The sequence below is a fragment of the Pectinophora gossypiella genome, chromosome 12 (assembly GCF_024362695.1).
Source record: "Pectinophora gossypiella chromosome 12, ilPecGoss1.1, whole genome shotgun sequence".
Lineage (NCBI taxonomy): Eukaryota > Metazoa > Arthropoda > Insecta > Lepidoptera > Gelechiidae > Pectinophora > Pectinophora gossypiella.
Window position 1 is genome coordinate 3283603 of NC_065415.1, and position 25588 is coordinate 3309190.

The 25588-nt window shown below is 36.2% G+C and overlaps 1 protein-coding gene across 1 annotated transcript; it reads right to left on the reverse strand.

Annotated features, from left to right (window-relative positions):
- Nucleotides 1-15887: 15887 nt before the first annotated feature.
- On the reverse strand, nt 15888-24656 carry LOC126371511 (GATA zinc finger domain-containing protein 14-like). Its single transcript, XM_050016828.1, has 3 exons — nt 24567-24656; nt 24140-24276; nt 15888-17502 (listed from the first exon to the last, which is right to left on the reverse strand). The coding sequence occupies exons 1-3, from the start codon at nt 24628-24630 to the stop codon at nt 16795-16797; spliced, it is 909 nt and encodes a 302-aa protein (XP_049872785.1). The 5' UTR covers nt 24631-24656; the 3' UTR covers nt 15888-16794.
- Between the last annotated feature and the right edge of the window lie 932 nt (nt 24657-25588).

Here is a 25588-nt window from a genome sequence, read left to right on the forward strand (position 1 = left end):
CTTTATTGTAATAAGCTGTAGTTGCTATCGACGATAGGTAATTTTGGACTCTGACCTATTTTGTTTAGTGTTTATAATGAGTTATTACCATGTAAAACACGGAGTAGATTTTCAAACTGAAATTCTTTATTATTAAAACGCATGATTACGTGTATGTAATGAAATAACTTTTTCATGCGTAAACATCGGATGTACAGGTCCTTTTTCTAGTTAAGGGATAGTTAAGGGTTTTTCTAGTTAGTTCTAGTTGATATGTTACTCCTGTACCTATTCTGCTTTTAGTGCTTCTTTGTCTTAAGCCTACTCGTGTCTATAATATTTTAGGTACGAAGCTTAGGTTAGCGACTTTATGAAAAAACAGTGTTACGAGTTTTTAAATGACAATTCATTTATTTTACGTGACTTGTAATTGAAGATTTGTCTGAGACGTTATTCATTAATTGACTGAAATTATATCTAATACGGCTTCACACCTGAATCCCTGAGGTGGTTGGGGGTCCGTGAACCTGTAACCTGTATTAGGCTGGTTTTCCCTTCGCGGGTTGAAAAGTCAGACAGGCAGTCGCTTCTGTAAAAAATCGGACCTATCAAATCTTCAGGTTAGGTAAGCGGACCTTGTGAGAAACGGGATAACGCTAGGGAGATGATGAAATCCTGGAAGACACATGATACCAAATAAATGAACCAAACATAAATTCAAACACGTGAAGTTATATCGAGAAACAATTAAAGTTACAAGCGCTGATGATAGAAATTCGCGTGTCGATTTCGACTATACTGTGAGTTGATTGGTCGCCTCTCATCATCATCATCAATTTAAGAGCCACGCTCTTGTCGGTGAAGCATTTTCCATTCCAGTCTATCAAAGGCCAATTCCTTTTCCCTTTTTCCAAAACCTTTTCTTTAATCTGTTCCATGTAAGCTCTCCTTGGTCTTCCCCTTCCTCTCTTTCCTTCTAGTTTTCCTTCTATGATGGTCGCCCCTATGGCTTTATAAATCGTCATCAGGACCGTACCTATATAACGAACACCCTTCAACCAGTTCGCTTATAATTGCCTACCTAACTGTACGAACTCATTAAAAGCGTAGAAGCTAGATAAATTGTAGAGTCATCTAGCTTGGGAATTGAGATCGATATTGGATCCATTAGAAATTCCATAAAATCAAAGATTAGCTTCCATATTCCACTCCTCGTTAGTATGAAGCTAATTACTTTGGAGATTAGTGAAACTAAAATTGAATTTATAAGTAAGAAAATTGAACGCGTTCGAAATTATTATAGTTTTCTCGTTAAGGAGTAAGTAGGTCTTCTTGTCTTATCGTGTGGGTTGTGAGGTGAAATAACAACCTCATCAACCCTGGTGTCAGGGTTAATACTGAGCCGCCAAAGGCCCCTGACATGGCTCATGTAACGACTACATACTTACATAAGTAAGTAGTAACCGGGACCAACGGCTTAACAGGCCTTCCGAAGCTCGGATCATCTTACTTTCGGACAATCAGGTGATGAGCCTCTAATGTTCTAACCAAACTAGGGATCACAAAGTGTTTTTTTTTTTTGTGATATGTCTCCACCGGGATTCGAACCAGGGGCCTCTGAATCGTGAGCCTAACGCTCAACCACTGGACCACGGAGGCCGTTAATAAGTAAGTAGGTAATGCTTATGTAAACTACATTAGGTCTATAAGTATCTACAGTCACGTCTGTAATAGGTATATGATTTTAAAATTCAAATTCAAAAATATCTTCATTCAGTACATAACATTGTTCATTTTGAATAAGGAACAAAACTACGTATAGAACGGCAACTCTCCACTCCCCACCAGCGGCTGAGCTAGGTTCACCTCGCTTTAGTCTTCAATAGTATCGGCGTCAGACGTTGCAGAAAACAAAAATGTTATTCGTTATCATATTTTGTCTTTACCTTTAAGTGAACCTGTGAAAGCATACACACATTGGTTTGCATCAACTAAATGTGATCTCTCCATGAATCCTTTCCCTTAAATCTCTTATGAATGACTTAAAGGTATCAAATAGATCCAAACATTTTATTTATCGCTACCGTAACCTAAAAAGCAATCAGTTATCACCGCTTAAAAGAAGCTAATAGAAAAACCAAATGAAAAAAGCAATAAAGATACATTTGGTATTTAAATTATACGAAAAAATTCCGTAGGTAAGTACATAAAAAATAATACAATCCCCACTGAAAAAAATTCAGGTAGAAACTTGTAATTAAAAAATTCCAATAGAAAACCCACCGGATTTTATTGCCGAAACAAAATTCAAAACAATTTTGGCGCTCCTGAGAAAATACACGAATCGAGACAATGAAATGTTTCTTTGTACTGCTGAAGATTATTAATAAATTCATATTTCGCGGTCAGATGCACGAAAAACCAGATGTTACAGCATTAGATCAACTTTAGTTTTATATGTTTCTTAAGAGAGACTCTAGTTCTCTTCTTGGTATTAAGTCTTAAGATGAATAGGTGTGATGGATGAACCGTAATGGTTACTGGTTATTACCTCAAACTAACAGAGAGGATATTGTCCGGATTCCGGATGATAATGCAGCACGCAATTTAAAGTATTTCTTTAGTCAATCCCAAAACCATAAAGACAGGATAACCAGTTCCGAAATTTCCAAATTTCTAGCCGGTATGTCCCATCCTATTTAAGACTTTAATCCCATAATACGGTAGATCAAATTAAGTTGGAAGGATGCCCGTTCCGTAAGCAAACGTAATTCCGGTGATGAATTTAAATGTATCTTTGCCCGGTCATGTTAATGGGCTGGTCCGGTATCCAGTATTTACCAAATAACCAGTTTTAATGTTATATACGTCCGACCTACTTTGATGTTTAATGAGATAGAATTAAATAATGATCGTCGTTAATTTAACAAATTATCGTTTTTGTTATACACATTAGGACAGAATAATTTATTACCTTGCGTCTGAATTATGACGTGACGTGGCATATATTGGCCCCGATTCCTGCAGACACCTCCTAATTTTATTTTAAATTATATGTCATTTTCTTATCCGCCAAAAAGGAAAGAAACGGGTAATCGAGAGGTATACAATTTATGGAACACACGTCAATTTTGCCCAAAAGTTTAAAAATCTCTTTCGAAATTTTATATTGACTGACTTAAAACTTTTAAATCAATGTAGGTCATTACAAGTTATTTAATTTTCTGTTTCATATCAGTTTGAAAATAGTTCTAGAATGGTTATCAGGAAACCTACCTGCCAGACGTTAAAGTGGTGGAGCAAGTCCGATGTCAACCAAAGAGGTTGATTACTTTACATTTTTGATGTTAGTGTCGTTTACGGTTATATATCAAATCACGTTAATAAAATGTAGGTGTAAATTACAGACATGACTGTGTTAAGAACATCTGTCTATAGGAAGAAGTTCATAACATCATCCGATTACAACTCCACTTAACACCTAAACGATGTAGAATTGCTTCCAAGCTGTCGTTAAAGTAAATCCAGGACACGGTATTAATGCTCGGTTTCAATTTAAGTTTACCTTAAGTTCTATCCTAATTCCTTAGCAGCATTAATTATACTTACTTACCGAAGTTTAAGGAAGACTTGTAATTGTTTATGTTATTAAGGGGTTCCTCTATTTAGTCGCGTCGACATCATATCATAGGCAACTTGACAGTAAATATGAAATATGTATGTATGTAGTAATGTAAACAATACATTGTTTTATATCCCTGATTTAAACGCGGTAAGAACCCGTTATTATCAAATCAAATATACGTACTTTATTGCACGGAACTAAATTTCAACAATCAGACATAACACATGAATACAGTACAATTTGGGCGGCCTTATTGCTCTAGAGCAATTTCTTCCAGGCAACCACCAAAAGGAAACGAACATTTACAAACAACTTGGATGCGGGATGGTGCAATAAAAAATAAATACCTAAAAGTAAAACTAAAGTTAATAATAATAAATACTCTATATTATACGTATATAATAATAATAATAAATTCTCAATATAATATAATCCATATAATATAATACTAAAAATATACCTAACCATAATCTAAAAAAACTGTAATAATATATAATAGACTATACACACATTATTATGTGTTTTAATTATCCAATAGTTTTTTTACTAAGATTTCGGCAGATAAGAAAATGACAGGTCATAACTTAAAATAAAATTACATGGTGTCTGCAGGAATTAGCACCATAATGTGTTTTAATTGTTTTGTTTGTTTGTTTTGTTTTGTTTCTCCTTGTTATGTGTGTTTTATAAAGCATTCATTACACTCACGCCCCGTAATCCTGTAATAGACGTGTCTAGAACTTGCCTACGTCTACGACCTTAAATAAAAGGAATTATTGAAGGAATTACCTAACACTATTGAATACAGATATTTTTTAATTTGCATATTCTATGGTGACGCACCGCGCGGCTAGGCAGAATGCGTGTGTTAGGTCCACGGCTTACATACCTTGCCGACCACATTGGTATGCGATCGTGTGAATAACGCCTATTGGATTCTAGCTTCAGAAAACTTGATTCCTGCATATTCCATTAGGTATCTAAGTTATTTGCATCTATGGAACCGGCCAAGTAGTTAATGCCATCTGCGGCAAATCTACAATAAGTCACGTCAAAAAAAAAAAATAAAAAGAAAAAAAAAAATAGCATTCTCCATGCTACTTTTTTAGAGAAAAATAGGACAGTGGTTTCCCTCTCGCCTTCCGTCCTGCAGTACTCTGTCTGACGCGAGTAGGATAGCGCCCAAAGTAGCCGTACTAGGACTCCTGTCCTCCGCCTCTGAATAGTACTTATAGTGCGCAGTAACAGTCAGTATATGTTACGAAATTATATAAGTACCTACGAAAATATAACAAGCCCTTAAAATTAACAGCCAAATTACAGGCAATGTAGTTAGGTAGTTATATTACTTAACAGTGGCGTGGTTAGTAAAGGGATTGCTACTGTAAAACTCAATGGTTGTAAAATACCCCCTCCAGTTGATTGAGGGAAGGCCCGTACGTATGTTATTTATTTTATATTATGTAATGTGGTTGTAAAATTAAGCGACCTACTTACCTTTTATTTTACCTTTTGACTGGTGTTTTTTGAACAAAAACTCGGATATGTTTCGGTTTTTCGATGAGAACTATATTATGCTACAAAATTGTAACTATAGAGATGTTACTAATGGGATTTGTATGACTTCAGGCTTTAAAATATGGCGAGCTCAGCGCCTGAATTAAAGTAGTGCAATGGTGTTCAATTTGGGGTCAATCTTTTTCCATTAAGTCTTGTTGTTTATATTAAACAGCTGTTTTATATAAGTACGGCTTCATTTCAGTATGTGAACTTACCTAGAGGTATATTAGTGTAGTTTTAGAAATATTCCTTATGTTAAGGTATCATGGGTATAAGCTGGACTGAAATGGTGTCAAATGAAGAAGTGCTGGAAAGAGTTGAAGAAAAGAGAAACATATTGAAGACTATAGAGAACCGGAGAGGAAGTATGATTGGCCACCTGATACGACACGATTCATTTATAACAAACATTATAGAAGGAAAAATTGAAGGGAAGAGAGGAAGGGGTAGACCTAGGATAACATTTATGAAACAAATAAAAGAGAAGGTGCAGGTCGTGTCGTATCGGGAGGTGAAGGTTTTGGCGGGAAGAAGAGAGGAATGGCAATTACTCCACCGACAAGAGCGCAGCTCTTAAATAGAGAGAGAAGGTATCATGAACCACAGTGGACTAGTTAGAAGAATGCTAGACTGTCATTGTGAGTTCGCAGGGTTAAATCCAGTAGTTCCCGTCAATTATTGTCTTAAATGATTATCGTATGCCCCAGCAGTGAAGAAAAACATCGTGATGAAACACACGTAGCAGAGAACTGTGTTATCAGTGGTTTGTGACTGTGAGCTAACCGATTGGATTGCCAGACAGGTAGTCGCTTTTATAAAAAAACCTCTTTTTTGTGACTTATTGTAGATTTGCCGCAGATGACATTCACTACTTGGCCGGCAAAATAAGCAGCGCTGAAGGCTTTCACCCGGTACAACGTTTAAGACAACAGGCCTGAGGGTGCCCAGTTGGGCGCGAACCTCGGCTCAGGGCGTCGTGTGAGAGGAAAAATATTTGAAAGAATTAATCGACCCTAGTGAGTCGATAGCTATAAGCGCTGATTGAGGGAAATCGTCGACCACGCCGGCGAAGTCGGTATCGGGGTCCTGAAGTGATGGTATAAAAAAAACCGGAGGTACCGGTACAAAAAAATGTTATAAGAGTAATACTACAGTAGTGTAGCATATTTTCTCTTTTTATTACTCAACCATTTTAAGGAGTAAATAGAAGTTATAGTCTTAGAAGTATAAAGATACATTAGGCTAAGGTTACGTTTCCAGCGAGGAAGTAACTGAATTGTTTTGGGCCCAAGACTCGATTGTTCTTTATTGATACAGTTATTCCCGTCCTATTTGTCGGCGTGATTCTGTTTGTACCGAAACGTTGGACACAAATATTTGATTTTCTTTTTTGTAACTTGTAAGAGCCAGGTAAGTTTGTTAGGAAATATACTAACAAATCAAGAATTCTCACGCCTGTGAAAGGCATTTATGATATCTAAATACAGGGTGTTAGTGACGACGTACTGAATACTAAGGGGAAGGATCCAGCTCATGATTCTGAGTTAATATCAAGTGGAATTTCATGTCGGAATTATCACGTGACGTGGTATAATTGGACTCGATTCCTGCAGACACATCCTAATTTTATTTTAAGTTATACCTGTCATTTTCTTATCCGCTGAATAGGAAAGGGACGTTTGACGTGTTCTGTCAACTTAATTTTGTCGGGTTATTGGGCAATATAACATTTTGGGAGGGCTTTTTAAATTTCTGCCGAAAATTGACTTGTGTTCCATACATTTTATACCTGTCAATTACCTGTCCTCTTCTTTTTCAGCGGATAAGAAAATGACAGGTGTAACTTAAAATTAGATGGTGTCTACAGGAATTATCAGCAATATATCTTTCAAATTTAAACATATTTTCCAATTATTGCTAATGGATTCTATTCGGTATTCAATGTCAATAGAGTGGTCGATGCAAATTATATGTTATATACCCCAACCCACATTCTCAAGGGAGGAATACTGCGGATAAATGTACGCGGATAAATTTAGAATTCAGTTTGAATAATAAATATTCTACCTTTCATATAAATAGTTTAATACTGGTGTGCTATCAATTATCATAGCGTTTAAGTAAAACCGCAAATTAATATACCTATTCGCAAACAGAAAAAACATAATTTGCGGTCGCAATTTTTATCGAGATAATAGGTAAGTACAATAATAATTAGCACATACAAAAGAGTATAGATGTTGGATATGGCGGTAGAAGTATGAAAGTAGGATTAATGTCGTAGAAATTAGGTCCTTGAGGTGATAAGAGAGAGACATGGTGTAAGTAGAAGGCGATATAGTGACTAAGATTGAGAAGGGAATTTTAAATTGGTTTGGACACGTAGAGCTGATGAGGGATAATAGGATTACGAGAACACATTGACCAAATTGAAGATGTCCTTAGAAAAGATTTTGTGCGATCTACTCTGAACCGGCGTGCGTATATGAAACGATTGATGTGGACGAAGCAAGAGAAGTGTGTCAGGATTGAAGCAAATGGAATGCAATAGTCTGCTTACCTCAGTAGGAATTAGGTGTAAGTTTATGTAGGTATGTATGTGAGTGTACAAAAGTGTCCCTTTGTTATAGAAGTATTTTTGGCTTCTTCATCATCGTTAATTTAACTCTGACTACACCAATTGGGATAGAGACGTGAATTTATGTTATGTTATGCAATCCGTAGATAATGACGTAAGTAGATACAAAAGGAACTTACAGCAAGAATGGACTGGATAGTGGATTGGCAATCTATCTTAATTCTCTATTGGAACTCACTGAGTTATGGTTTCACGCAATGTTACACTTTGGGATGGAAACACCATCGTTTGGGACTGTTCTATTTCGCTAATTTTAAATGATGATAAGATCATAACAAAGACACAGGTGATGGAAAGCTTTGGCTTATTCAAAAAAATGTAGCAAGATTAATATAGACATATATAGAGGAGGTATATAACGTTTATTTTCAAATCAATCAAATCAAATATACTTTATTGCACAGAACTAAAATTCCAACAATCAGACATAACACATGAATACAGTACAATTTGGGCGGCCTTATTGCTCTAGGGCAATTTCTTCCAGGCAACCAACAAAAGGAAACAAACATTTACAACTTGGATGCGGGATGGTGCAACAAAAGATAAATACCTAAAAGTAAAACTAAAGTTAATATAATAAATAAATACTCTCTCTATACTATACGTACTATTTTCCTTTTGATACTAGTAACGCCCATTATTAGCGTTAGTTATTTTTAACGTTATCGCATTATTTTTTACCTGTGGTATCACTACTGCAGCGCCCTCTGGCGAGCGACTTAACTTTTGGTTGCCAATTTCAAAATGGCTACAATCCGTGCCTTCTAACTTTTCCGCACCCGCAATTTTGTTTTTGTTTAAACCGCTGACGTTATTCAACCCCCTTGTGCCACAAACACACCTATTGTACACACAACAACTCAAAAATACATCATAACACTTCAAACATTCGAAAACTGGTGAGTGATAGTTTTAGTTCCCGCGCGACCCCTTGGTAAGTGATTTTACTTTTTGTAAACACTATTTTCATTATTATATTCCCGCCTAGCCTACGCTCAACGGCCACCAGGAGAAACTGGTGCCCGGCGTAGCTAGATACCATGCAGTTCCACTTACTACGATCTTGATACACCACCTTCGCTTCCTGCACATTCATCAAAGACTTCATGCATTCTCAGAGCACTCTTGACCCGGTCTTTCCTTAAAACATCCTGGATCTGATCTGGTACGTACAATTAGGTTTTCTTCCTCGTCCAGTTACACCAGCATCATAAATCTTTTTCGTAATTTGCTTTCTTTATGAGAATTGGGTATTTGACTGGGTCGGCAATAAAGCTCAGATTTACAGACACAATAGATAAATAATGTTTGGCATCTGAGCCTTAAGCCGCGTTTTCACTTGGCAAAATTTGACGCACGAGATATTGCACCAATGTTGTCTAACATGTTTAAAGTTAGCGAGGAACTTTTGTTTAATAACGTTGTCTGTCTACGCATCAAACTACACGTTCGTTGCCGACAACATGTTGCCAGAGGAACTAGTGTTTTTGCGTGTCGCGTCTCCATTCAACAACAATAATAATTGCTGCTCAACTAACAATACTCTCTAAATAATCAACAAGCCTCCGTGGTCTAGTGGTTAGAGCGTAAGGCTCACGATCTGGAGGTCTGGCTTCGATTCCCGATTGGGACATTGTCGAAATCACTTTGTGAGACTGTCCTTTGTATGGTAAGGACTTTTCAGGCTTGAATCACATGATTGTCCGAAAAACGTATTATAGGCTGTTTATGTATATTGTGTACGTAATCAACAAGCCGCACGACTTGCCTAGTAGATACGAGGCTTTACGACAGATTATAAAAGTTTTCACCCTATAATGGTGATGACACTGACAATAGTGCGCCATATTTAATTTTGTTATAATACAATACAATAACTCATTAATGCATAAAAAAGAAACACATTTCATAAACTTAATACTTACAGAAAAACAACTGGTACAAAAGGCGGCCTTATTGCTAAAGTAGCGATTTCTTCCAGGCAACCTTTAGGAATAGGATATAATTACAGTAAATGCGGGACAGACCTATAAATAAAATTGTTATTACGATGAGACAAATAAGTAAGTTACATCATGTATGTCACGGAACGTTTCTTTTACAAAACATTGATAGACTCACCACTTCGCCCAACATAATCGGTGTCCGTTCAATCACTATAAAAAAGGATCTAATCTCATAGACGTTCAAAAAAACCCAGCCCTACGTATGAGTGATAGATTGGACACACTCCCTTAGGCCAGACGATTAGATGGACCAATTAGACAATCGATCTTAAGCTAGTGGATTTAGATTGATATTTATTTACTTTTCTTATATTTTGCGTGGTAACCTTATCAATTAGGTGTAGTACTTACGTTATTTACCTACTTACACATTATTTCTGCGTCAATATTATTTCCAATGCAATGATATGGTCCTACAGATGGATTTTGTGACAACGGCAGGCAAAAGATGATGGAGAGACGATTTGGATGCCTTTGAAGGAGACTAGCAAAAAGAAATGAGTATGTGTGTTGTACGTTTTACCTAAATAAACTTTTTTTTACTAGCTAGACATCTGCCTGGATGAGAAACTGTGGAAGAGGAAAGAGGAGTCCTTTGCTCAGCAGCGGGATAGCTTAGAGATAAAGAAGTTTTTTTTTTTTCATATTTTACATACATATATAACGACAACGTGCTTACATCTCTAAGTAGTACTGGCACCAACGGCTTAACATGCCTTCCGAAGCACGGATCATCTTACTTAAGTATAATATCGAGTGATCAGCCTGTAATATCCTAACAAAACTAAGGACCACAAAGTGATTTTTGAGTGTTTTGCCGGCTTATAATGCTGAATCAGGATATTACGGAACAGGTAAGGTAGATTTTTTATTATTTATTATAAAAAAGAGGGCGCGTTATGTCAAACACAGCAAACTGGGTGACATCCGAACACGCTGGATTTTTCAAAATAAACAAAAGAAAATCGACGAAACTGTTTGGTTTTAGTAATTATAATTTGAAACAAAACAAAATACATGTTCGGGATAACACCTAAGTAGTAATAAGTAGCTGAAAGCATTTTTATTCCCTCCCAGACCAGCATAGATGCTTCTGGCACTTCTTGGCTAAGTTTTATTCTAATATTTTTTATTAGACTAGGTACTTAAATATATGTAGGTATTATATACATACATACTTAGGTATAGTAACTCGACACGTGTTTGAAACAAAGTGTAAGTACGGGTGTAAAAGCAAAAAACAACACACAGAGCCAAATATGTACCTATCTCCTCGGAATTTTACATATCACGAGTCATATGTTTCAGACCTTTAATTTCACAGGTCCACGAACTGACATTAACATAAACACCAAATTTTTTGGGTCACGTTGTTTCCAGCAAGGGCCCGTCTTTTAGATTAAATTGTCTGTAAAACAATAAAAAATATAAGCTCACACGTCTCACACAATGCGCAGTTTTTGAAATAGGTACTTACAATAGAAAATAGGACTTTACTTAGGAAGAAGTTTATTCGCAAACAAAAAATTTTGTAAAATAAAACCTATGATAATTAAAACTGATAACACCGGGGGTTGATACTGCGTTAAAATCAAGGGGCAAAGAAGGATGTTCGTTAGAAGATTATGGATCTACTTACCTACTCCACTCCAATTTCATCAGTGATCCCGTGATCATGGCACTTGCAACAGTGTTGAAATATCGGAAGTCTCATATCTCTGACTTTAACGCGGTAAGAACCCAGCATTATGTGTTGTAATTATGATAATAATCGCGTATTTTTCTTTTTTTTTGCTCCCAGTCTAGTAAAGATTGACAGAATATTAATTTTTTGTTATAATAGAGATCTTTTGTTACAATAATATATATTGTACAATAGTAGATAGTAGTGTTGTAGTTAAAACATTGGCCCCGATTCCTGCATTAACCTACTAATTTTATTTTAAGTTATAAATACATGTAATGTTTTTATCCGGGGAAAAGGAAAGGGACGAATGATTGACAACTGTTAATTTTAAAGTGAATGAGTGATGAATGAATAACCCGGGAGAATAAAATAGGCATCTCGTTGATATGTAACACAGCTGACGTGTGCTGCAACTTAATTCTATCAGGTAATTGAAAATTGTGAAAACCACTTTAAAATTTTGGGAAGGTTTTATTTTTTCGTCCTAAAACGTGTGCTCTATAAATTTTATGCCTTTCGATTTCCTGTCTCTTTCCTTTTCGGCGAATAAGAAAATGACAGGTATAACTTAAAATAAAATTAGATGGTTGTGTACTGGAATCAGTACCATTGTCTAAATAAGTAGGTACATATTTTTGATAAACCCACATTCCCGAGAAATGCGTTTTCGAAGGTACCTATGTGACCTAACCTGTATTGGGCTGGTTTTCCCTTCGCGGTGTTGGAAGGTCAGATAGGCAGTCGCTTTTGTAAAAAACGGGACCTGTCAAATCTTCAGATTATATAAGCGGACCTTGTGAAAATCGGAATAATGCTAGGAAGATGATGATATTTAAATAAATACTAATGTTTTATGCAAGACGACGAGACGTAGCGTTCAAAAATGCTTCTTACCTACCCGCTTCAAGAAAACTTATGCTCAAAATGTTTCGTTTGGAATAAAAAATCGTATTGTCCTCGAATCATACGGGTGGCATTATCATTTTAATGGAAGTCTTTGTTTTGCTATTGAAGGCTGTTATTCTTCCAACACTGAAACGTAAAATTCTGACTTAAGTACCAACATTTATTGAAATAACAAAGGTTCTGGGGAAGCTTTTGGACTTATATTTTCTTAAATATAAAAATAGATTGTACCTAAGACTTTTAGATTGCTTTCGTTTCGAAGCAGAACTAATAGAATGATAATGTTATTTTTTGTTTTCTATCATTTACGTTCACTTACAAATACATGAAGATCAAACGTCCTACAATCTAATAACCCATTATTAATACTATTTTTGTTAACAGGCTTACTTATATACTTATAGATTTTGTTGATGTCAACATCTTTTAGAGTTATAGAGCAGTATGGACCTACGCGCCTGTGTGACCCGTGGTACAATCGCTTGTTACAGCTGGTTGTACCAGATGGTTTTTTTCTCCCGATGAGCAACCGTCCTTTGGTAGAACTGAACACATTCTCTATGAAACAATTAATGTGAATAATAATAAAAAAAAGTAATAAATTATTAATTATTATGTTGGTAGTGAAAATAGACAAAACTTTATCAATATTATGGAATGGCTTCATTCACCACGTTCTCTATACTGTGGCCCTTGATATTTTTTTTCTATTTAATTATTTCACTTATTTTTATAAAAAAGCGTAAAACAGTCTAACATAAAATTAATTAATGGGCCGTTGGTCCCGGTTACTATTTACTGATGTAAATACGTACCTAGTCGTTACATGAGTCATGTCAGGGGCCTATGGCGGCTCAATAGTAACCCTGTCACCAGGGTTGATGAGGTTGGTTATCCGCCTAACAACCCACACGATAGAAGAATAAATTGCTTATAATTAGAATGCTGTATGTGGAAAGAAAAGGCACCGTTCGTGCTTATTTTAAATGGTCATCAATCTTACAAAATTATTTATGAACTACAAAATTGGCTAAAGTTTTTGGAGAAGTAACTATTCAATTTTATAATGCCTGCTTCAGTGGTCTGTACTCTGTAAATAATTTGAATAAATATAAATAAATGTAATAAAACAGTTGTCTTTTAGCATTATTAATTAAATTTGAATCCAAATTAAAAATTTTAATGCATTTTCGCATTGGTTGTATGTATTTAGCGACTGTATTTAGTTGTAGCATCAGATTACTCTTGGTACAACTAGTTAGGTAGTTGGGTAGTAGTAGTTGTGTTGTACAGTCTTTTTGTAATGATTTCTTTTTATTTTGGTGCAATAAAGTGTATTTGTATTGTATTGTATTGTTGTACCGGTTGTACCACGGGTCACACAGACCTCCGCGGACCGTTTAGAGTGAGAAATATTTAATGAAAAAATTTATATGTATATTTAAATCTACTGAGGGTGGGTTTTAGCATGAAACATAACGACCTTCCTCTTCCTCACTGGACTACAGTTGCAGCGTTGGGCTCACGATCCGGAGGTCCCGGGTTCGAATCCCGGTGGGGACAAACCACAAAAGTCACTTTGTGATCCCTAGTTTGGTTAGGACATTACAGACTGATCACCTGATCGTCCAAAAACTAAGATGATTCGTGCTTCGGAAGGCACATTAAGCCGTTGGTCGCGGTTACTACTTACTGATGTAAGTGCGTAGTCGTTACATGAGCCATGTGGCGGCTCAATAATGACCCTGACACCAGGGTTGATGAGGTTGGTATTCCACCTCACACACATTCCACACGATAGAAGAGAAGAAGAATAGCATGAAAGATGCCATGGCAAGAAAAGGCACAATGTGCATTGTAATGTAAGTGTACTCTTGTGTAGGCTATTCTTGCAACCTACTTTTCTGTGTTGCGGCCAAAAATATTTCACGTAAAGGTAGAAAAAAAGATGACAATACAATTTTAGTAGGTGTCAAAAGCTAGAATTTATGCCTGCAAGTGATAGCAAGCCTACTTTCTATGCATTGTCCTGTCGCCGAGTTGTAGTTGACTTATGGCCACAGAGGATCGTGAATACAGCTTTATTTTTAACTTAATGGGTTTTATGGACCCCGAATGAAATACTAGATGGCGTTGACGGCATACGTGAAAGCATTACAGTAAAATAGCCTCTGGGTGATTCAAATTCCCAAGATTGTATTGTGAATTGCAATAACGGTTCCAAGAAAGTTATATACTCGTCGACGTTTCGACGGAATGTTCTGGGAAAAAATGTAATTTATACTTTCAATTTTTGATGAATTTTAAGTCTATAGATACTCTCCCAGCACCAGCGTCTATGGTTCAGTAGTTGAGTTTTGGGTTCACGATGCGGAGGTCCCAGGTTCGAATCCAGGGGGGGACGTTATATTTGTTTAGGGCGTTCAGGCTAAATTGATGCTGGCAGGCCGAAAATAAGACCCGTGCTTCGGAAGGTACGACAAACCGTTGGATCCGGTTACTATTTACTGATGTAAGTAGGTAGTCGTTATATGACTCATGTCAGGGGCCTTTGACGGCTCAATAATAACCCTGAGACCAGGGTTGATGAGCGTGGTAATGCACCTGAAACCCAGACGGTAGAAGAAGAACGGTTACTAGCGAAGAGACCTATTCGGAACACAATAGATGCAAAAGTTTTTTTTTAGAAAAGAAATCAAAAATAGTACTATCTAGATGAAGTACACTACACTCATTGACACTTTGGCATAAGACGCAAAACTCCAACTGTAAATACCAAAGTTTCCTCGAGAAATGAGTCACAACTAGGATCCCAGATTAAAGTCGTCGTCACTGGCAGCAAGGACAAAGGCGCTGCGTTTTTAATCAAAAGCCTTCAGAGTTTAATATTTTACCTTTGACTTCTTGTCTGTTGAGACACCTACTAGACGCTATGCTTTTTAGGAATCTTTTCCATCTTTTAGTTATCTACATTCCAAAACCCAAAACAGAAATTTTCTTTTCGACAACTAATGACAATAAGCCGAAAGTCAAGAAGAGTTAAAAAAAGTGTTTCATGAGTAACTCCGATTTTTAAATTTTTTGGTGGTATAAATGTAAGCAGAAACTAAAAAACATCTTACGATTAATTATTTGAAACATCCTTTTTTGTTGACGTGACTTAGTTTAAATTTCCCGCAAATGGCATTAACTATTAAGACAACAGGCCTGAGGGTGCCTAGTTCTAGAACATTCGAATGTAAAAACAAAAGTTTCCTCAAGAAATCACAAAGATTCACTGGCACCACCATCCCAGATTAAACCTGGCTTCGTCACTCGTAGCAAAGACAAAACATCCGCGTTTTTAATCAAACCCACGACGTCGAAATTAAATTCTGTTACTACTTGGATACACAGTTCTTTTAATTTGATTAATTGGGATTTTGGATTTGATTACTAAAGTTTAAGTTTTTAGAGTATTATAGACGACAATATAGTAAACACTCATTGTGAAATGCTTTATTTATGTCATTTTAGCAACAGTAATTTAATTCAGAACTTTGTTTGAAAAACAGGATGTATCCAAAGAACGTTCCTTAAATCATAAACAAGTGAAATTTAAGCTAATAATACCGTAAGTTCCAAACTACAATTAATATGAGCAAACTCTAATTAAAACTTACTTATTGTCTTTCCTCACTTTAAGACTTGATCACATATTACTCTAAAACTTCATATTAATATCAAAACAGCGGAGAAGAACAAGCGATAAACTTCAATCTAATTACTCCTACTAAATACCTTCTCGTCTTACATCTAAACTTCATAATCAGACACTATTCCAACTCAAAAGACAATCCGTTTCACTTACGAGCATACTAGACGTTATTCAAAGATAATTGTTGTTATGGAATCCTTTAATTAATCCAACGTAGTCAGGTATGCCAAGTTTGTGGAAGTTGTAACAAAGTTATAGCTTGTGAAGACAGACCATGATTTATAGTGCATCTGGATTGAATCAAACTTGCACAGACCTTGGGGACAGGATGTTTGGTTTCGTTGGTAAGATAATAATTTAGAATGTTTTGAAGCTGTCTTTGGTTAGTTCTTTTAAAAAATGTACCTAGCCTGTGATATACTTTATTTAGCCAACTGACTAATCACAAAAAGAACATAAGTTAATAAATAAGCATCTTTTAAATATTTCCGCCAATCCCCAGTGAAGCAGCGTGGTACATGGAGTATGCTCCATACTCCCTCTGGTTGATTGAGGATATAGGCTGTTTATCTTAATATCTGGTTCTTAAAATGTCTGATGCTACTTCAAATTATTAGAGTAGCTTTTTATTTTACCCAGTAGACTACGTCTTGATTTGAATTTAATTTGCCTTCTCTAGTCTCTTACATTTTTCTATAATCTTGACCGATATCTGTGATGATAATGATGAATTTCAGAACTCCCATCTCTATTATCATCTCTCATTTTGGAATCTTCATGTCGAAAATTATATCCTTGATTATGCCGAAAATGATGATGTTGGTGATTTCCATTTTCAGAATTGTCATAATTTCTTCTTCTAGAGTCATGATTTCGATCATTAAATCGATGATCCCGATGCAAATGATGAATTTCAGAATTTCCATTTTCATCGTCCTCGTTATTTTTTCTTCTGGAATCTTGATCTCGACTATTGAATTTTGGTTTCTGATGGAAATTATGGAATTTAGAATGCATATTGTATCGGAAATCATAATTTCGGTTATGAAATCCATTTTTACGATTTAGAAAGTGTTCGTTATTTTTATCTTGATGGTGATATCCTTTATATCTTACAGATGAATCACGCTCGTTATTATCATTTTCTTCACTACTAAAGTTTTTTGTATCACCTCTACTATAATGATGTGTGTTGTGATTATTTGTATTAAAATTTCTAAGATAACTGTTTCTGTCAGTAGTATATTTATAATTTCTACTGCGGAAATTGTTATGAAAAGTATGATGAGGTGTATCTTTAAAATGATGGTATCTTGTGCCTTGATCCATTGGTCGGTTATTCGTTCGCTCACGAACACCGTCATCATTTTCCCCTTCGTACTTCTCATCAGATTTACTATCATTTTGTAAGGGGTGTAACATCCCGGTTGAGTTCAAAAAAAAACAACAGTTGTAACCAAAATGTACCACATATAATAGTGAAAACATTTGCAAAATGTGGAACTACAAACACTAATATTCTAGCCTCAAACGATAAAGTACAAAGAATGCGCCTAAAGATAAATTTCATCAAGTGACATAAAACATGTAAGGAAAAAACAATAAACAAAGTGTAAATATCCGTACAGGTGCTTAACTTATAAAATGTAGGTTAGGAATTAGTCCTTAGCTAAAAGCAAAAAAAATAAAATAAAATAAAACAAAAAAAAAGTTATTCAAAAACTGAACCCCGCGAGGATTCGATCCCGGGTGCCGCAGAGTGGTACGACGGTCCCTAGACCGCTGCGCTACCGCGTTCTCAATTAAAGCGGCGAAAAGGCCGGCTACGTTCGATGAATCTTCAGTGCAATAGATTATTCCTCGTCATAGATAAAATCCGAAATGCCTTCCAAACCGCAGACTAACTTTGAGGTACTTGATCACAATCACTTTATCATAACCCAAAAAGGGCGTTTCCATACGCTGTAACAAGTAATTATGAAATGAAGTCGCACTACTTTGTGACACTAATTTTTACTGTTCAACTGCTACAAAATAACAACTAACTTACCCCGTGACAGGAACTTATTAGAACGCACAAAATATGATGAAAACTGATGAAGACTATCGCCAATTCGTCGTGAAACAAACTCACAACATTGATTTGCGAAAACAATTTCCGTATTAATGCTATCTGTCAGACAAAGAAACTTGAAGGTTCGCGGCAGCTACCCTCCGATCCAAACGAAATGTCAACAAACCTAAAATATTGAAAATGAGGTTGCCAGCGACATCTGTTGGCAGTCCTGACCATTACATTATCCCCTCACCTCAAAAGAATCCAACAGGGATTCATTAACGATTAAGATCATTGGATCAACCGTTTAAGGTCTGATGAATGCCATTTTCCCAAATCTTTACCTCTTAAGGAAACTAGTCTATAAACATCGCTCGATAATTGTTCAGAGATAACAGCTTTTTCATATTTAGGAGATAGTTTACACATAAAATTCTTGTCTGCATTAGACAAATGTTTTGTCCGTTTCCAAACTACCTCGCCGACATGATAATTACATGTACGACGCCTCAAATTGTAGTGCCGACTGTTTACCTCATAAGCTTCCTTTAATCTGCTGGAGACATCCTGAAATATTTCATTTCTAATTTTAAAGTTCCCTTCTATGGCATCTCTGTCAAAATTTAGGGTAGAACCCTTGTCTAGACAAGTAGGCTTTTTGCCATGAGTAGAAGTTTCTCGCCCAAGAAACAAATATGATGGGGTTTTTCCCGTCACTTCATGGACTGCCGTCCTAATGGCATGGCCTATATGCGGAATGTATTTATCCCACTCTTTATGGTTGTCATTGACATAGGAAGCTATGGCTGTTCCTATGACCTTATTGACACGTTCCGTGGGGTTTGCTTGAGGGTGATAGTATGGGGTATACCATAATTCTACGCCATAGCTGGCTGCTAGTTCTTTGAATTGATTTGCCACGAATTGCTTCCCGTTATCGCAAATTATCACTTCAGGCGATCCATAAATCAAAAATATTTGCTCTTCCATTATCTTCGTAATGGTTGTTGCTTTGCCATTCCTTATGGCAAATAAAAAGCAGAACTTACTAAACCAACACGACACGACTAACAACATTGTGTTTCCTGTTTTAGATCGGGGAAAAGGGCCCATTAAGTCTACTGATATTATTTGAAAGGGTTTCGAGACATCTTTATGACGACCCATCATTCCGGTTGGCTTAAGTTGTACTGGCTTATGACTACCACAGACTTCACACTTCTTTACGTAATTCTTAACATCTTGTATTAGTGAAGGCCAAAAATATCGTTGTCTTACTCTATTCAGGGTTTTCTTAATGCCTAAGTGTCCGGCAGTGGGGCAATCATGACATTCTTCTAAAACTGTAGTTTTCAGTTTTTCTGGTATAACTAATTTCCAGCTATCTGTTTCTTCAGGAAATTGTTTCAATTTCAAATATTTCCATAATCTGTTTTCACTGTACAACCAATCCAAATTGTCCTTACTGTTACGAAGCTGATCTTCTTTTGCTCTATACCACTCATCTTTGTCTTCTTCTTTAATTTCAATAATGTCAATTTCTTCCGTGATTGCCCTTGATAATGCGTCTGGCACTATGTTATCCTTGCCTTTCCTGTGAACTATTTCGTAATCAAATTGTTGTAACCGCATGGCCCATCTTGCCAATCTACCATGTGGATCTTTGTTTTTGTGCAGCCATTGTAAAGCACTATGGTCAGTTATAACCTTGAAGTGACTGCCCTCAATGTACGGCCGAAATTGTTCTACAGCGTGTAAAACGCTTAGTAATTCTCTTTCTGAAGCAGAGTACTTGCATTCCCTATCGGAAAGCTTTTTGCTTGTGTATGCTATGGGTTTTTCAACACCTTGCTCTTCTTGAATAAGAACTGCTCCTGTACCTCTGTTAGAGGCATCACATTGTACGATAAAGGGTAACTCAAAATTTGGAGTGTTCAATACTGGCGTTGATGTTAATGCTGTTTTCAAATCTATAAAGGCTTTATCAGCTTCTTTATTCCATTCAATGAGCTTTCCTTTCTTTTTGCCCTTTGTTAAGTCATGCAAAGGAGCGGCCACTATTGCAAAATTTTCTACGAAGCGACGATACCAACTGGCTAACCCTATAAATCGTTTCAACTCTGTAAAAGTGGTTGGCCGAGGATAGTTCAATATTGAATTAACCTTTTCCGGATCTGTGCGCAGACCCTCTTTGTCCACGATATAGCCTAAATATTTCAGTGATGATTTCGCAAACTCACACTTCTCCATGTTTACAGTAAGTTTAGCAGATTTTAGCTGTTCCTTTACCCAAGATAAAGTATTCAAATGCTCTTCAAAGTTACTACTACAAATAACAATGTCGTCCAAATAGGTGAATACTTTACCTTCTCGTCCTATGAATAGCCGATCCATCAGACGCTGTTGCGTTTGAGAAGCATTATTTAAGCCAAACGGCATAACTTTAAATTGATATAGACCTTTTCCTGCCAAGCCAAACGCCGTTTTCTCTTTGCTAGACTCTTCCAAAGGTATTTGCCAAAAAGCCGAACGTAAATCGATTGTTGAAAGGAATTGAGCATTTTTTAAACTATCTAATATATTGGTTACTCTTGGCAGGGGATATGAATCCTTTTTAGTGATCTTGTTTAGTTGGCGACTGTCTAAGCATAATCTGTTTTTTCCTGAAGCTTTCTTTACTAACAATACTGGAGAACGCCAAGAACTAAACGAGGGCTCAATGACATCCTTATCAAGCATTTCCTGAATTTCTTCTTCCAGTTCTTTCATAATGGGTGGTGCAAACGGATACTGTCTTTGACTTACTGGCAAGTGATCTCTAGTATCGATTCTGTGTTGTATAAGTGTCGTTCTACCGAGGCCTATTCCCACTTCATCTTCCATGGTTTTTATAAGCTCTTGTAGCTCCTGCTGCTGTTTTCTTGTGAGCTCATCGCGTGATATGATTGCATGAGGAACATCGAGTTGTGTGACCTCTTCACTTGTCAAAATGTGATCATCCAAACGTGAATCATTGATGTGACCAATTGACAAACAAAAGACCTCAAAAAAATTCATTCCAAGAATTAAATCATGATTCAACTTGTCCATAATATAACAAGAAATAACTTTGTATTCATTTCCGAATTGCACGGGCAAATGAACCATTGAATTAATTGAGTAAGGAGTGCCATCTGCCATGGTGATAATTTGTTGCGATATTTGATGAGCTCTGAGACCTAACTTGACTAAATTTGAGTAAAGATTACTCGATATGACTGAAATCGTTGCGCCCGAGTCGAGCAACCCCATGAAAGGTTTATCCATTATTTTAACTGATGCATAATAACGTTTGTCTTGTACATTTTTACTTATGTTACAGATTTCTCCCGTTGTGAAATAATTAGAGATCAAGACGAGCCAATCCTGCCAATTGTTTTCCTTAAAGACTGGAAATGATTTTACGGAGGGCAATCGACAGGCATCGCCTCCGCATTTCCGTTTCCCTGCTTACCACAAACACAATTTTTAACTGTTTGCCCGAAACGTCCACATTTGTAACAAAACATTCTTTGGCGCGGTAGTTTACAGTCTCTGAAACCATGACCTACATTTCTACAATTCCAGCATTTTATACGAGTGGCGAACTCATGACTTCCAGGTTCATGACGCGATTGCAATAGAAAAACTTGGTCAGCCTTGCCCCGGTATGCTAAGTCTGGTTCCAATGATCTTAAACGTTGGTCTGGTTCTACAAAGTTGTCACAATTTATTTTTGTTTGCTCTAATTTCCTCAATACATCAGTCAACTCAACAACTGTGCCAAACGTATCCCTACAGATAGCTTGTTGAAAATACGGTTGAATATTTTTGGTCAAAATTGCTAATTTTTGGAACTCGTTCAGTTTAACAGGTAAGCGGTTGAACATATTTTGCATAACTGAAATGTATATTAAAACATTTTCGTGTTTGCTTTGAGTTCTCTTTTTTATCTCCGACAGCAATTCATCTTGATAATACGGATTCTGAAAGGTGTATATAAGCAGGGTTACCAATTCCTTCCAGTTAGAAGCGTTTGCTCGATTGGCTCTAAACCAAATGAGAGCGTCCTCCTCAAAGAGGTCAATGGCGTAGCGGAAAAGGTCGTCATTACTAGCATTACGTGCTTCCTTGAGCTCGTCGATTCTTTCCAAGAATGCATTTATGCTCATGTTACCTTTTCCGTTGAATTTAACACCCCAATCCTTGAGCGGAACCAACTTCCTTTTATTGACGTCATCCTCGCCACGAGGAACGGTTTTGGAGGTAGAAGCTAATGGTGAACTATTGTATCTAGGACCAGGTTTTATTATATTGTGTATGACCTTAAGAGCTTCCTCTCCTAGGGATTTATGCAAAATCTCTTTATCCTCTTCAGTTAAACCTTCTGAGTCATCCTCGTCTTCCACCTCTGAAAGAGAATCTGCCAACGCCATAATTTCTCGTATCTTCCCCAGAGTGTTTATCTGTTTAAGAGTATCACCCTCCTCAACAGGAATGACGAGTTTGCAACGATTTTCTACATGAAGTAAACGAGAACGAATACGCCTGATGACTGACCGCTCCGGAACGCCTATTATTTCATTCAACGAATCTGACAAAGTTCTTAACTTAATTTCACAAGTTGTGAGTTCAGTTGAAGGATTTGCAAGGCATGACTGCGGAACCTTAAATTGTATAGAAGATTCACCCGTTGTTTCTTGACTAAAAATTTGTCTTAAGATTTTACGCATAGATTTCACCGTTTTACAATCTGTGACACCCCTACAAGCCAACTCAAATTCAAGTTCATCCTTGAGTAATGAATTAACATCCATTTTATACATACAAGTGTGAACAATTCCTGATTTCGTTAATTAGCCACCGTTAGGTCTTTATGTCTTAATAGTATTTATACCTACATAAAGCCAATGCAAATCAATCAGGTTTAACAAAATAAGTTTAAACAACCGTAGGTAGTAGTTTATAATCGCCGGAGAAATACTAGCCACTAATTAATAAGTAATAGTGAGTGGTACATTTTGTCTGCAACCTATTGTACATTTACTGTTGTAATACCCGTTGGGCGCCAATGTAAGGGGTGTAACATCCCGGTTGAGTTCAAAAAAAAACAACAGTTGTAACCAAAATGTACCACATATAATAGTGAAAACATTTGCAAAATGTGGAACTACAAACACTAATATTCTAGCCTCAAACGATAAAGTACAAAGAATGCGCCTAAAGATAAATTTCATCAAGTGACATAAAACATGTAAGGAAAAAACAATAAACAAAGTGTAAATATCCGTACAGGTGCTTAACTTATAAAATGTAGGTTAGGAATTAGTCCTTAGCTAAAAGCAAAAAAAATAAAATAAAATAAAACAAAAAAAAAGTTATTCAAAAACTGAACCCCGCGAGGATTCGATCCCGGGTGCCGCAGAGTGGTACGACGGTCCCTAGACCGCTGCGCTACCGCGTTCTCAATTAAAGCGGCGAAAAGGCCGGCTACGTTCGATGAATCTTCAGTGCAATAGATTATTCCTCGTCATAGATAAAATCCGAAATGCCTTCCAAACCGCAGACTAACTTTGAGGTACTTGATCACAATCACTTTATCATAACCCAAAAAGGGCGTTTCCATACGCTGTAACAAGTAATTATGAAATGAAGTCGCACTACTTTGTGACACTAATTTTTACTGTTCAACTGCTACAAAATAACAACTAACTTACCCCGTGACAGGAACTTATTAGAACGCACAAAATATGATGAAAACTGATGAAGACTATCGCCAATTCGTCGTGAAACAAACTCACAACATTGATTTGCGAAAACAATTTCCGTATTAATGCTATCTGTCAGACAAAGAAACTTGAAGGTTCGCGGCAGCTACCCTCCGATCCAAACGAAATGTCAACAAACCTAAAATATTGAAAATGAGGTTGCCAGCGACATCTGTTGGCAGTCCTGACCATTACAATTTATATATGTTACTGGTTGAGAACGTTGATAATTTTTAAAGTTATTGTCTGTCCTGTTGTCTTGATCAAGACGAAATATGCCATCTTTGTTTAATTTTAAGTGAATACCTACCGTGGATTCATTTAAAGTGGGACCTGAAATCAAATTAAAAGTAGTGATGATAATACATAGTTATACATCAAAACAAATAAGCAGTTATGACACGTAAAGGCAATATCGATAAAGAACAGAAAAAGTACACAGTTTATGAGTCTACAATTCATCAGACAAGAAATGTCCCATTATTATTGACTTTAGATGAATAATATGAAGAATTGTGTAAGGAATGTTTATCAGCGATCATGTTGGAGAGCAAATTACATGCTAGCAGATTAATACTCGGTAAAATAAATGATAAAATTATAAAAGAAAAACATAATATTACCTTCAGCGATAACAGCACTGAACACACATGAAGCGAACAATAAAATTCTTATGCGTTGTTTCATTTTAATTGCATTGCGAATAACTAACAAATTACACAACACGCCTATTTATATAAAGTTTAAATATATAATTGAGGTAAACCACCACATTAATATGATGACGATATAAAATACAATAAGTAGGTACCTACTATTCAAATAATATCTATGCGAAAATATTTTTGTAATCGAATATAGACGTATTTTAATAAATATGAAAGACAGAACAAAGCAACACGCCCTGTATTCCTGAAGATGCAAGCAGAGGTATATAGTATATTATATACACCCATTCCTGGCCAGCTAGAAAAAAGACAGAGAGAAGAAAAAACATAGAACGTCAAAAACACTTAAGTATAATGACAATATTAAAACTTTTCACCCAGACATTGCAACGCGTTTATAGAGACTAAAAAAAGGAGACAGGTGAAGAAGAACGCCAAATAATAATAAACGATAATAAATTACTGTCAACACATGGTAAAATAAAGCAACATCTTAACAATATTGATGTAATATGGCCATAATACATTAATATGTTTTATAATTATTTAACACTCTTCGTTAATAAATGACATTTCATATTTTTATACAAAATATGAATTAATATAGAATTAATGTACATAGACAAACTATGGCAAGAATAAAACAATCTGAAAACGGATTTTCCCATTTTCCCTAATGGCCCACATATGGGACATGCACGTATGAGTTTCAAATTTATTGCCTCATATGTGGTCCATACACAGTGAACGTGATAAATAGCATTACCTACTGATATTTGACATTATTCTATGAATCTCTTACCTCTATGCTTAATACATTGTTTTAAGTTTACGCGGTTATTATCATAATTAAAAAAACATGATAACGGGGCAATAGAGGGTAGACAGATATGTCTCATCATCATCAGCCGTATGACGCCCACTGCTGGGCATAGGCGGTTTATATGTCTGCCCGTAGAAAATTATGGGTCTACCTA